Source organism: Vicia villosa, linkage group LG2, assembly GCF_029867415.1.
Source record: "Vicia villosa cultivar HV-30 ecotype Madison, WI linkage group LG2, Vvil1.0, whole genome shotgun sequence".
NCBI lineage: Eukaryota > Viridiplantae > Streptophyta > Magnoliopsida > Fabales > Fabaceae > Vicia > Vicia villosa.
In genome coordinates, this window is record NC_081181.1 from 157386424 (window position 1) to 157401683 (window position 15260).

The following is a 15260-nucleotide window of genomic DNA, read 5'->3' on the forward strand; positions in this document are numbered from 1 at the left end:
TCTAGAGTGCTGCCTTGGGTGGCTTGGGTACCTCAGGTGTATCAATATGTATTGCTAGGGCTTTTGGAGCATTACTAGGTGACACGTTCCTCGTACGGGAAGACGAAGAAGGAGATGCATAAGCTCTAGAAGTTAACGACTATGCATCAACTGAACTAGAGCACACATATGTCTATAATGATCAAGCACTTTCCCTCTGAACCGAGACATGATGCGCAACTCTGTCGTGCCAAAATCTATCTTGGTTATCAGCCATAATACTTATAATTAGACCACACACGCATTATACAAACAAAACTGATTGAAATGAAGCCAAACAATACAAATAGAAAAATTCGAAAATGCAACTTAAGATTTTGGAAATCAAATCATTGAACAAATATGGAGATGCATTTCCGTAATTTTCTACAACTCATTGATGACAAAAATGGCAAAAATACAATCCAATCGAACATAAAAAATGAATTGATCGTTAATACTACCTACCAAACACATTGCTCATTTAAATAATATATTTAAACTCCATATCACATAACCTAATGCTCAATTTTTACAAATGTATATAGAGATAAAATAGATTAGAGAAATCATAAACTTACTAAATGTTAGTTTGATATTGAGATCTTTGATCGATTGAATATTAATGGTAGAAACTTGGAAGTATGTTGAATGAGTTTGATAGTTTGTGAGTCGAGAGAGTTTGAAAGCTGTGAGGTTTTGAGAGTTTTAAAAGTCTGGAATTTTGAGAGTGTTTTAGAAGTGAGGAAGGAGAAGAAACTCTGGCGCGTATTTGATTAAAATAGCATCTAGAGATTCATCTTCGTATGTTATACGAAGAAGCATTTGTTAAGTATGCTTGGATCTCAACCCCAAAAGCTAGTTCAAAGGGTGAGGTTGCCCTCACATATTTATACAATCAATAGCCCAGAAACCTAAGCAATGCGAGAGTTCTAACAAACTCGAACAACACAAATACCAACTTCAACACCCACCCTCACACCTAGCCTAACATAAGACTGAGTCAAATGCCCATATTGCAGTCCTTAACTGGGCTTTGATACCATGTTAAATATGCCTGAATCTCAATCCAAAAGTTATCTCAAAGGGTAAGGTTGTCCTCACATATTTATACAGTCAACAACCCAGAAACCTAAGCAATGTGAGACTTCTAACAAACTCCAACAACATAAATACCAACTTCAACAACATTTTTGTAATTTTTTTTGACATAGCCTTAGAGCCTGACTAAAAAACAAATGTGAATGAGGTGCGTCTGAAAATGCATCTTCAAATTTTAAAAATAATTTTGATTTTTCATCAGGGTAGAGAAACAATATTTAAGGTGTATAAAGCAACCCCTAAAGCTTTGGTTAGCATTAGGGATAGGCCCAATTTAAGAGCCCAATAAAATGATTTTCTAAAAAAAATAGAAGATTTCCCAAGTTGACGACAGCCAGAAATAAATTAAGAAGCAACATTTCAAACCCTCAACAAAAACACAACACAAACATTGAAACACAAACACAAGACAAGACGCATCTAGAGAGATCGAAGAAGGAAAAAAAACAAACAGGAGCAAGACAAGAGCCTTACTTTACATACATTACACACCTTTCCCTTCACATCTCAGGTTACCTTTCGATTTCATTCGACCACTGTTTTTTCTCTCTTCAATATCAGTTGCATCTTCTAAGACTATTATTGTTTATTATTATTATTAGGTTAGATACAATGGAAAGTGGAGGTAACTCCCTTCCATCAGGTCCAGATGGTGTCAAGAGAAAGATTTCATATTTCTACGACCCAGAAGTTGGTAACTATTACTACGGACAGGGTCATCCTATGAAACCACATCGTATTAGAATGACACATGCTCTTTTAGCCCATTATGGCTTGCTTCAACATATGCAAGTCATTAAACCCACCGCCGCGAAAGACCGGGATCTCTGCAAGTTTCACGCCGATGATTATGTCGCTTTTTTGAGGGGTATCACCCCGGAGACTCAGCAGGATCAGCTCAGACAGTTGAAGAGGTTTAATGTTGGTGAAGACTGTCCTGTCTTTGATGGTCTTTACTCTTTTTGTCAGACGTATGCTGGTGGTTCTGTTGGTGGTGCTCTTAGATTGAACCAAGGTGTTTCTGATATTGCTATTAATTGGGCTGGTGGTTTGCATCATGCGAAGAAATGCGAGGCTTCGGGGTTTTGTTATGTGAATGATATTGTGCTCGCTATTTTAGAACTTCTCAAGATACACGAGGTTCATTATCGTGTTCATTGTCGCTATCTCGTGTTCATTTATTGATATTTTATTCTTTCTTTTACTAACATTTGCATAAATTCTATGCTTGAAATATTGTCTTAATTGATTTTCCTTTGTGATTGGGCAGCGTGTTTTATATGTGGACATCGATATCCACCATGGTGATGGGGTTGAGGAGGCCTTTTATGCTACGGATAGGGTTATGACTGTTTCGTTTCATAAGTTTGGGGATTACTTTCCGGGAACAGGAGATGTTCGTGATATTGGATATGGTACTGGGAAATATTATTCCCTCAATGTTCCGTTAGATGATGGAATTGATGATGAGACCTACCATTCGTTGTTTAAGCCGATAATGGGAAAGGTGATGGAGATTTTTAAACCAGGTGCTGTGGTATTGCAATGTGGTGCCGACTCTTTATCTGGAGACAGGTTAGGTTGTTTCAATCTTTCAATCAAAGGTCATGCGGAGTGTGTCAAATATATGAGATCCTTTAATGTTCCTCTTCTGTTGCTTGGTGGAGGGGGATATACGATAAGAAATGTCGCACGATGTTGGTGTTATGAGGTATTTTGCAGTCCTGCACTTCTCCTACGTTATTGTTGGTAAATTTCACTTTTCCTAGTTTATTTATGATCTCTAATAGTGGTCATCAAAGTGCTATTTGACCACTATTGCCGCGACTCTGTAAGGCGGGTAGCAGATAAGTAGAGCGACAGTGATGGGCTGCTCCGCCACGCTAAGCCGCTATAGCGGCACTATCACACACTATTGACAACATAGTTTGCATTTATTCAGCAAGTAATAGGAATCACCGTAAAGACAAAATCACGGCGATAATTAGGAATGATATAATCGGAGAATCCTTTATTGACAAAAACATCAAAGTAGCATAGCAAAAAATCACAAATGGACTAATGCCCTTATGTGTTTTCAAACTTTTAGCAGTCCTTTTGAAATCTTATAGATTAGAATCAATTTTCCGCACTGTTGAGTGTTGGTTTGCTTTATGTTTGATATGCGTGCAAAGTGCAGTATTCTTTTTATGCAGACAACTGTTTTATATTAACACTATCGAATGTTGATCAGACAGGTGTTGCTCTTGGGATTGAACTAGATGATAAGATGCCCCAACATGAGTATTATGAATATTTTGGTCCTGACTACGCTCTTCACGTTGCTCCCAGTAACATGGAAAACAAAAACTCTCGACCTTTATTGGATGATATAAGATCAAAACTTCTGGAGAATTTATCTCGGCTTCAACATGCACCAAGTGTCCCATTCCAGGAGCGACCACCAAACACTGAACTTCAAGAGGTTGATTTTGCATATATATTATTATTTTTACACTTTTAATACTCCATTGCTCTTGAGTAGATTCCATCCATATAAGGTCTCACACTGAAGTGTGTCTTGAGAATTATACATTGTATTTCTAAAAGTGAAAACTCTTGTTCATCTACAATTAGGTTTGATTTTTAGCATTTACAATTATTGAATTGAAAAAATAGGATTGTGTTAATAATGGAGAACTTGTTACGTTTTTTCTTAGAGAGATGAAGACGATGAAGATAGAGATGAAAGATGGGATCCTGATTTTGACATGGATGTTGATAGGTATATTCTCTTGTGTTTCTGGAGTCCCATCTTAGTAGTTTGTCAATCAAGGTTCTTAACAGTTTTCTCTTTGCAGCAATTCTCTTACCGGAAGAGTGAAAAGTGAATACGCTGAAGCTGAGCATAAAGACGCGGTATGTCCCAACCTGAATCATCTTATCATGATGGCATCAAATCTAATACATAACGAGTACAATATAGTGAATATAATGAGAGAAATATTTCATTTTAATGCTTTTCCTGATGAATTTGTTGCCAAAGTTTAGAATTTTCAGCCATGAAAGATTCTTCCATACACTATGGATTTTTGATCAAAGACTACTTTCTATAACGTGTTATCAAAGTTACATGTGCATATTTTTCAATCAAATCTAGTATTATTTGGTTGTTATTGCTGTGTTGCTTGTCTCCGTATTTTATAGAGTACTACTAATAATTTGCTAAATATTCTGTATGTACAATGATATGTCTATTCGCACTACGTCAGGGAGAATTAATCCTTTTTGGCTGACAAAGTTGTAACTTGTTTTGTTTTCAGGAAAGCTATCATAATCATCTAGACAGTAGAAGAGACACCGTTACATCTTTCAAGGATATTGCATGCTCCAAGGTTGATGTTTTGTCTTTTATTGAACAAAATTTGTATCTATTGGACCAGTCCAGTGTTGTTAAAACTGCATGTTTTCAGGTGACAGGGTCTCGCGTAGATTCAATGGCAGTGGATGAACCGTTCATAAAAGAAGAGCAAGATAAATTAGCCGAGCATTCCGATTACAAGCCAAGATGAAGCATGAGAACTAGTGTCTGTCGGCGTGTAAATTATAAATTATAGTTCCCTCTTACAAGCTGTATGGCGGCATTCATTGATGTTATTGGGTTTCAAAATTTTGCTTCATCTGGAAACTGATATTGGTCAAACTTGGTATAGCTTTTGATGTCATTATAACTGTAAGATTAAACTGAGATATCATCTCTAATGGTGATGCTTGGTTTTCTTCCTTTTCTTGAGCTTTGTTAGCTGTAAGACATTATTAAATTATCCTGTAAAAGTGAGTAGCTCTTTGTTGGATATCTTTAGGATGAAGAATGTATAATCGGCTGTTGTGTTTCTTGTGAAAATGATGAAACATTGTTACTACAGGGTGCAACTATTTTGATACAACACATGTTTGCAATACGTTTTTTTTAATGTAAACTTGTCTACACTTTTAATTTTATTATTATTACTTAACAAATATTTATATTCTGTAATAATAATAGTCAACGTAGAGATTGTTTTTTCTTTTAAACAAAACAATTGTAGTCTACTAAATGCTTCTGTTGCTCTTCTTCACAATAAAACATACCTCATTGATCACGTGGAGAGTTTCAAAGCCTTCAAATATGTCTCTTTCAACAATTCTATGATATGTTGTCATTATTGAATGAAGAAGAAAAAGAGAGAAGAGAAAAGTATTTTTGAGAAGAGGGAAAATCTTATTATATAGTTGTATATATTTACATCATAGTATATAGGCAACCAAAATATATAAAGCATAAAATCCAGGATTCGACTCAAGATCATGGAACTTCATTTTTATAGATTTCATGATCTTGAGCACTTCTAGCAGCATTTCTATCCATACTGCATACGATGTAGCAACGTACTCAGCTTCACAAGATGACAAACTATCCATACTGCATACGATGTAGCAACGTACTCAGCTTCACAAGATGACAAAGCATAACGTACTCAGCTTCACAAGATGACAAAGCTACAAATGCTTTGCTTTCTTAAGCTCCAAGGATCACCTCCAATCATGAATATGAAAAATACAGGCTTCTTCTCGTATTGATCTCTTCTGAAATATGAATCAATATCGTCATGTACCTCTGCATCTCTGCTGATTTTCTTCTTCCTTGGCATCAACACACCATGATCGATATTACCTTTTATGCATCGTAATTTATAAAGACAAGTGATTTTGATGCTTGCATGACAAGTTCCCATGCCAAACATTTCAAATTCTTGCACCAGTTCAGTTTTGATCCTTTTTATTTCTGCTTCGTCCTGTAATCAACAAGTCATCCACATACAAACATAGAATGATTCAAGTAGCCTTATCTGCATCATTGACACACACTACATGTTCTGAGACACACTTTGTGAAACCTGCCTTGATCAAAAAGCTATATATTCTCTTGTCCCAAGCCCTTGGGGCTTGCTTCAAATCATAAAGAGCCTTCCTCAACCTGTACACCTTCGACTCCTGCCCTTTGCTTTTGAATCCTGATTGTTGTGTGACATAAACATCTTCTTTCAAAAGTCTATTATGGGATGCTCACTTTACATCTAGTTGATGTATCTTCCATCCTTTGTAAGTTGCAGTTGATACAACAACCTTGATGGTTTCTAACCTCGGAACACATGCACAGACTTCATTGAAGTCGATGTCAGGCTTTTGTAGAAAACCTCTTACCACCATTATTGTCTTATACTTGGCAATTTCACCACTTGACCTTAGTTTTAACTTATTGATCCACTTTAAATCAATTAGCTTCTTGATAAACTTTTCGAAAAGCACATTTGTCTTGTTCTTCTCGATCGTTCTGAGTTCTTATTGCATGGTTGTTAATCAATATGTGTCATTCATGACTTGATCCAAATAAATTGGTTTTGATTCAACCATCATCATTACTTCTTCTATGAAGTCACCATCTGCATCGATTGTTTGATCTGAAAATGGTTGGACTTTAGACTTCACACACAAGAGGGGGGGGGGGGGGGGGAGGTGAATTTTGTGGTTTTGATTTTTTTGGCAAATTAACTTATCAGAGTTTTAAAATTATTTTCAAATATTAAGCAGCGGGAAATAAATAGCATAAAATAAAAGATAAGGGAAGAAGGCGGACACAGAGAACTATAGAGGTTTGGTCAAAACTAAAGGTCCCACATCTCTTCCCAAAATATGATCTTGCGAGTTTCCAATAATACTTGAGAGCTTTTAGTAGGAAAGACTCAAGAACCCCCTTATAAAAGGAAACTGTGGTTGATCTTCAACTAAATATTACAAGACGATGGATATGGGCATTTGCGGCTTTTCTCCAAAAAATTGCTGAGAGTGAAGTGACCATTCTCCCTTCCCAATTGCGGATTGAAGCGGTTAATATCCTTTTCACAAACACATATCTTGTGGCGGTTAGTTTTCAAGTTCCAAATATCCGAGCTCAATTTTGGTTTAACAGGATAACCAAATAACCTCTGAGATTTTAATCGGGCTAATATGAAACCTAGGAAGATTTTTAATATCAGATAACCTTCAACCAATCATGGTTTTATCGGCTAACTAAGAACCAAAGGAATATTATCAAAGCTAGATAATCTTCAACCTATATAGGAATTTGTCACACAATCCCCAACCAAAGCTTTTATCGAGTTTAGCTTCGAACCACATATTTTATCCCTAAATAAACTGTATTCAACCAAGGGATATAAACAACATTTCCTTTGTGTGTGTGTGTGAGAGAGAGAGAGGGAGAGAGAGAGAGATAAATAGATAGATAGATAGAAAGTGAGAGAGTGAAGTGTCAAAACACATTTCTAGATGATTTGAAATGAGAAATGAGACATCCATTTATAGGCAAGAGGAATGCCCAAAAACGTAATTCTCATTAAATCATTTTGACTGTTGTCTAATGGATTAGCTCTGTGGCCTAATCGATTAGATCATAAAAAAAATTTTTGTTGGTCATTCAAAAATGAAATAAGATCCTGCTAGCCGTTGCACATCATTGAGGCGCTATCTAAATAACTTAGGGCTTAAGTTTGAATTGATATAATCAATTAGCATAAAGGCCTAATCGATTAGATTGATAAAATATTTTCCTTTATTTATTTCCACTGCTCCTAAGTTATCAGGCGCAACTTAAAGAAATTTTTGAAAATGTTTTCTCTTGGTTAAGGTATTTGATTAAAAGTTTGAGTATGTGTGTGTATGTGTGCGCGCGTGCGTGCGCTCATAGCCATATACGTTTACAGAAAACTATTTGATTTTACAGAAAGTCACTCACTTACTAACTTAGAAGATTAACTCCTACTACAAGCCCTTTGCTAGATGTTATCTTCTGTGTTGACACTACTTGAGATCTCTTGAGGATTTAGATAAAGCACTTTATTTGCCATCTTAAATTCATCACAATCATATACCTTGAGTTTGTACCCTTAACCATTTAAGTGTTATGCTTGACTTACATCAGTTATTTTTATGGTTGACTTTTATGATTGACATTTATATATGCTTTTACAGTTGTCATTATCAAAAGACAATGCCTTGGTTAAAGATATATTACCTGCAAAATAAGGTTCTACATTCTCCCCCTTTTTGATGCTGACAATGCATCTCTCAGGGAAGTTGGTAAAAGAAAACAAAACAATATATATTTTGGATTTATAACACTCCCCCGAGTTAGTTAGAAAATATATCCTACCCCTGAGAATATACTTCTCCCCCTTTGTCAAAATAAAAAAGGCGGGGAAAAATGCCATTTGCGAGAAAGTAAATATGCAAGCATGAGTAGTTTAATATTTTTAAAGATATGCAAAACAAGAACAGTTTAAGCATTTTAGGAAAGGAAAAATATCACATTTATATTATTGAATTTTCAAGATGCAAGAAGGAAATTACTGAATTTGAATTACAAAGGGAAATATTACAAAAACAAACACATAGAAAATAAATCTCTTGCTATACGAGTCATGTTTCAATTTTTGGTTTAATCTCTTTTACATCTATAGCTATGTTTTGGCAAATTTTCCAAACTTTCTTTAAGTTTATGTTTTCACTTTCCTCAGTTTCTTCTCCTTCATCTACTCAGTCATCTCTGAGTTCAGAACACTTGATATTGATTTTCATATGTCAGAGGTTGGTGTAGTTTATCATGTTGTTGGATAAAATTGGCTTTTCCCCTATAAGGTCAACTTTGAAGACTCTTAGGATTGTGGTGATCATTGCTCTATATCGTAGATCTATTGATGATTCTTCTTTTGGAAAGGTCATGTGATAAAACATTTCTTCTACCCAATTTGTTGGTATGCTTTGTGCTAAAAGCCAAAGAGGAGGAATGTCACTTTTGATGACATGGTTGTTGTTTGAGTTCCTTGGGAGCAAGATTCTTGTTAGGAGGTAATGAATGATTCTAACTTTTGGTTTTAGGAGAGTCGTTATAAAGGGAATTTTTCTCCCTTCCATGAGATTTGTTACTAGGGAGTTTAAGGCTACACTTCATTTGAAGTTTTTAATTTCGGTGGGTTTCTCTGTTTTGTAAGAAGTTCATAGGAAGGGTAACTCAAAGATTTTTCCGAAACATTCTATGTGAATTACTATTTTCACATTTTTCACTGATGATACATGGGGTTTTCCTACAGTGAGTTGATTTGTGTAGAATTCTCATACTAAATCTGGGTATATTCTATGAGGTGTTTTTGTGAAGAATTCTCTTAAAGAGGCTTGACAAATGTGAGAGTAAGGTTTGAATCCTCCCATGAAGGTTTCTTCCACATACCAAAGTTTTAAGATTTTCTTTTATAGGTTCATTTTCTATCTTCTTCATACTTGTTTCTTATAGAAGCTAGGATATCATCTATCTTTTATTGAGGTATTTTAGGTATCTGGTTTGGGGATTTCATGATGAACTTGATAGCAGAAATATTTACACAAGAAGAGAAATAAGAGTGAGATGAAAAGATAGTAAAAGTATAATACCTATTTATAGCGAGACCTTATGGACTGTTGGAGTGTGTGTATCGAAGGGTTTTGATGTGCAGATTGTGCTGTCCAAAAATCACATAAAAAATCGTCTTTTTTGAACCTGCTAATCGATTATATTCTTCGAAGTTTCTATTTTGGATCTTCATAATTGCTGGGACTTGCTTCGCTTGGCGAGCAAGCTGAGCTTTGATTTGTTCTGAAAATATGTTTTTGGATCTTTACTAATCGGCTAGCAAAAGATGCTAATTGATTAGATCCTTCTTTTTCAGCATATTTGCGATAGTTGGACCTTGTGCTGGGCTCTTTATCTTTATGCACCCCCATTTTTCTTTGTTTTGTACCTTTAACTATGAAACTTACACAAATGCTCTTTTTATGAGTTAGACATGATTTTAATTAAATGAACAAAAATAATTTAAATAAATAAAAAATTGAACTAAAATCAATGCAAACCCTCTATCTACCTCACCTATGGATAACATAAATACATTGATTTTTGAAAAAAAATTGAACTATCGGAAATTGAAATTTCCGTACAAAATGTTGCTCAAGAATTTCCAGTAAGAAATCCTAGAAATTTATTGAAATTTCCGTGATTTTCTACCGTAAAATTTTCAAAATCACCGAAAATTCGTAATATTTTGTGAAGTTTCCGATATCGCCCTTAAAATTTGAAATTTTTGATAATTTACTGAAAATTTTGTGAAATGGTGAAATACTTAGATTAGACTATTTTGGTCTTTTCATACACTTTGAAGGTGGCAGGTATAACTGGTATAACTGTAGGGTGATAGTTAAATTTCTCGCAAACTAAGGAGAAGTGCTACCTACCGTGTTTAGAATATATTTTTATTAATTTTTATTTCTGTTTAAAATATATTTTTAGTTTTCAGTACAGTTTGTTTTCTAGTATTCAATTGTGGCCTAACCTATATGAACACGACCTCAACTAGTAATTATCATTCTAATGGATATTGTACGTAATAATTGAATGAAAAAATATCAATCTTCCTCCACTTGTTCAAGTTATCTTATTCCTTCATTAATGCTGCTCTGTATTTTTTTAAATATATAGATGCATTACACATATCTCAAAAGTTGGTCATTTATGCTGCACTTCAGTAACTTCTAAGAACAGCCGTATCTTGATTACAGTAAATCAACTAAAATCTTGTTTAGATAATCAGCTAAACAGATGAAGTGATAGCTAATTTTTCCAATTGTTTTTGATCAATAATTGATACAAGGTCCATTGAAATCAAATCTTTTGGTAAATTTGAAACGTCTTCTGCTTTGAAATCGTATGTTGATCGAATTCTCTCAGCTTCACGGTCAGCTGCCTCAGCTTCTGCAAGAAGGAGATTAGCTTCTTCTGCATCACCCATTTCTTGGGCAGCCTTTTTTTCAGCTCTAGCAGTAGCAGCTGTCAAAAGTAGCTTTTGATATTTAGCCATTGCTAACTCTTTCTCCTTCAATAAGATCATTCCCTCAGTCTCCTGCAATTTATCAAATGTGCCTTTAATTTCTTCCTCAAGCTTTTCCAGATTTGAAGTCGCCGTATCCATTTCTGTTTGGATATCCTCCTTTTCAACACTCAATGATTTAGCCTCAGTAGCTATTCGGGCAGCCTCCTTGAAATTTCTTGCAGCAGTAGCAACTTTCTTTTCTGCTTCAAGTTCTGGGAGTCTCTTATCTATGAAAGTAATCCTCTGCTTGAAGGATGCTATATCTTGCTGGATGCTCGACTTTCTTGAAGATAGTTCCTAAAAATGATATAATGACATTCATGAACAAACTAGAATCAGCCTGTATTTTTGCATAGAAAGAAAAACACGGGCACAATTAAATTTGATTGTCTACATATTTGATGAAAACTACAAAACTATCATTAAGAGGGTTTTTTTACAATAAAACTAGCTGTGTTGGTCTGAAAGAAATCACAACCGTGTGTAAGAACCCATTGAAGAAACGAAAAAGTGTTGGACATATGTTACCACTTTTTGGTCATTGTTTTATATATAATAAATTACAATGTTTTATATATAGTAATGAATAAAAATAGAAATAGAAGAAATGCCGCCGTGGGCGGTAAAAAAAAATCTCACCCTTTGACATGTGTTCTGAGTTTAGACAGTTCCATTACAACTTAGAGATAACAACCAAAAGAATATTCAGAGAAAAAAGTAACATCAAAAGACATTTGCTTGTTTAAGATAAAAACACAAAAATAAGCGCATTTGATCGTATGTGATGCATTCTCTCAACCTATATTCACCTAACTTAGCTTGGATATAACATGAAACTAAAGGTAGAGAGTCTTATGTGATAATTCATCACATTTTAGCCAATTACACAATTCAAAACACAAAAATAAATGTAAGAGTTAACCTGCAAAGAAGCCAAACACAAAAATAAGTACAAGAATTAACCTGCAAGGAAGCTCTGGCAGCAGAAACCTCCTGTTGAAACAATTTCACTTCTCCAGAAAGCTTTTCCTCATTGTTTGTAAGTCTCAGTTTATCCTCTCCAGACTTCAATATATATGACATCAAACTTCTTCTTAATTTGACTATTTCCATGTATCCTTTAGCTTCCTCCTCAGAAAGCCTAGCAAATTCCCTAAGTTTTGCTCCCATTCCTTCTTCCCGAATGAGAAAGTTATCAATTTCGTCTTTCTTCAGTGACAATGTTTCAGTCTCTAATTTCACTTGAGCAAGGACAGATTGCAATTCATCATTCTTCACATCAATGGTTGACTGAATCTCTTTAAATCCAGAGACAACATTATTTATCTTATACTCTACTGCTTTTAAATCAGAATCATTGTCAGCTATCTCTTTTTCTTTCTGTTTTACTAAAGCAAGAAGATTTTCCAACTCGCCCATTAGCATGCTCTTTCTTTTACAAAGGATCTCTTTTTCTTTTTTATCATCCTCAATTGAATGCTCAATATTGTTATCAAGTTCTGTATGAGCTTCACTAATAAAATGTGATTCAATTTCCAACTCCATCCTTTTAACCTCCAAGGCTTCTGATGATGAAAGCCATTGTTCCATTTCTTTTGAATGCACCGATGTTGCTTTCTTCAAGGAAAAATCTGCACTATTTACAGCATTCTAGAAAAGGGAATAAAAACATGTTAGAAATTCCAACTATAACTTGAATGAGGAGCCTAAAGAAATAAGTCAGCAAATAGAAGCAAAATTATACAAAAAAATGTCATAACACACTTGATTATGGACTAATACACATTAACTTATCATGAACATGATTGTAGGTTTTAGAATAAGGGGAGTTAGCAGTATAATTTAAGCTCCGAACAACAAAACGGAATGTAATTATCTCTGTATTAATTTAATTTTAATTGTTTACATTCAAATGATCATTGGAACATACATGTGTTAAATGTATCTGTTCTGTTACGATATTTCTGATGTCATATAACTTTTACAAAACTGTCACAATTAGTTGTTAGAGAGCAGTCTAGTCTCTGTTTTGTTAAGGTGTTTCAACCTGTACTATAATTATCACAGAACTGCTACAGTCAACTGTTAGAGTTAGTTAGATAACTTTGCAGACTGTTAAGACAGTCCGTTAACATTGTGTAAAAACAGAAAGATTGATATCCAATTCCTCTCCTACTATTTTTCAGCAATTTCCCACATTTTCCCGCTATTATGGTATCAATGGTTTCCTCTTCCAAACCCTTTCATACAACATAGGAAAAACCACCCTCAGTGCCTGCATCAATACCAGCTACCCCTACCTTATCTCATTCCATCATTGTTTGGTTTAAATGACAACAGTTTCCATCGATGAAGAAATTAAGGATCATCATCTGCATTTTGTTCCTTTAATCCAGAGATCCCACATTAGCTTGCATTATAGTTTAGAGAATATCATGAACCTAAGTCAAAGAATCTTTGCTGGGTTTTTCTTAGAAAGTTTAGGCTTGAAAAGTGAGGACTGGTCAAGCCTTATCAGCAATACATTACTAAGCCCACCCACTAAACAGAGCATACTAAGGCTGACAAACTACCAGACTAACAGACTGCAAGGTTGGTTGTAATTAAGGCGAATTTTCCAACACACCCATCACTCCGAGACCCATCGGGTTTGAAGCATGGACAATCCAACAACAAATCTAACATAGACTTTGATGCTCAACCCCTAAAATCTAGCACATGCTACGGTTGAAACCATACCATTATCCAATGTGCGACTCCTAGCACACCCTTGACACACAAGGCTAGAATAGACATAGATAGATTTCTTAAAAGAATAGACGATATGAATGTGTGTGTATGTATGTTTTAGATTATAGCAAACTAGTAGTGGGCGATTAAATAGGAGTAACGAATGTAAAAAGTTTAACTCTACATCCAGTTAGTAACTTTATTGGGAGTTTTTCACTAACCATTGCATAATTTTGGAGTAAAATTGCACATTCTTCCTCGGCAGCTATGTGAGATTCGAGCGCCTGCTGCAATTTCAAATCTAAATCACCGAGAAAGGCATCCGCTTCTTTCAACAAATTAGCAAAGACTTGTTTCTCCTTCTCCGCAACAGAAAGGTCTTCGCTAACCTTTTCAGCCCTTTCAAAATCCTCCGCTTCACAGGCTTCTTCCAATTGATTTTCAAGTTCCATGTATTTGAGAGAAGCAAGATTCGCATTCTTTAGAGCCTTTCTCCTACTCCTGACCGCATCCTTTCGGGCAGAAGACACAGAACTGACCAGTTGACGGGCATGATTAAGCTTCTCATGTATTGTGCCCTTAATTTTCCGAAACCCTTCCTCGGAAAAAGTTTCAACTTCTATTGATTGTCTACTCTCCGATTCATCGGATGGTTGGGTAACAACACTAACACTACTAACAGCAGTAGTAGCAACATCAACATCAGCATTGATCGATTCAGTAGCAACACTAACAGCAGCATCATCGGAATTGATCGATTCACTGGCAACACTAACATCAGCAGCAGCATCAGTGATCGATTCATTAGCAACACTAACATCAGGAGTATCAGCTACAAACATGGAATCATCAAGGGGAGAGGCAGGGAACGCAGGAGGCGGAGGAGAAGGATCCACATCGACAGTGTGTCTACCGTATCCAATTCTCAAGGCGGGTCGTTTTCTTCTTCTGGAGGAAGAGGAAGATGATGAGTGTTGCAGGTGTTGAGAAGGTTGAGATTGAAGATCGTCCTCGTCGGGATCGACGACGAGAGTGAGGTCAGAGAAGATATCTTCGTCAAGGGGTTGGGAACTCGATGATACTGGTGGTTCTTCAGTTGGTTGAGAATTATTACCATCAGCATGATTGTTGTTGTCTTCTGTTTGGGTAGGATTGAATAACACCATCCCTTCAAAGAGTGAATCCATGTCTCCACCTTCCATTGTTGGACTGGCTACTTCCCCCAATTCTCTCTGTCTTCACCTCTCACTGATTTCTATTCCACACTTCTTACAGATGCATTGCATAACTATAAAATAATTAATACATTAAAGTTTATCACAGATAAAGTTTAAACAGGCAATAATATTATTTAATTTTTTTCTTATATAATTCATGAATTATTTTATTATTATTTTCATATTTCTAAAATTTTAATAATAAAAAATAAAAATA

General features: G+C 35.3%; 2 protein-coding genes across 2 annotated transcripts; one reads left to right on the top strand and one right to left on the bottom strand.

Moving 5' to 3' along the window:
* The first annotated feature begins 1474 nt into the window (after positions 1-1474).
* Positions 1475-5045, top strand: LOC131652668 (histone deacetylase 19-like). Its single transcript, XM_058922607.1, has 8 exons — positions 1475-1630; positions 1722-2259; positions 2390-2830; positions 3353-3583; positions 3819-3883; positions 3960-4017; positions 4422-4493; positions 4572-5045. The coding sequence occupies exons 2-8, from the start codon at positions 1732-1734 to the stop codon at positions 4668-4670; spliced, it is 1494 nt and encodes a 497-aa protein (XP_058778590.1). The 5' UTR covers positions 1475-1630; positions 1722-1731; the 3' UTR covers positions 4671-5045.
* A 5672-nt stretch (positions 5046-10717) lies between these two features.
* On the bottom strand, positions 10718-15119 carry LOC131652667 (synaptonemal complex protein ZIP1-like). Its single transcript, XM_058922606.1, has 3 exons — positions 14048-15119; positions 12060-12746; positions 10718-11393 (listed from the first exon to the last, which is right to left on the bottom strand). Exons 1-3 carry the CDS (start codon positions 15026-15028, stop codon positions 10818-10820), a joined length of 2244 nt encoding a protein of 747 aa, XP_058778589.1. The 5' UTR covers positions 15029-15119; the 3' UTR covers positions 10718-10817.
* Positions 15120-15260: the final 141 nt, after the last annotated feature.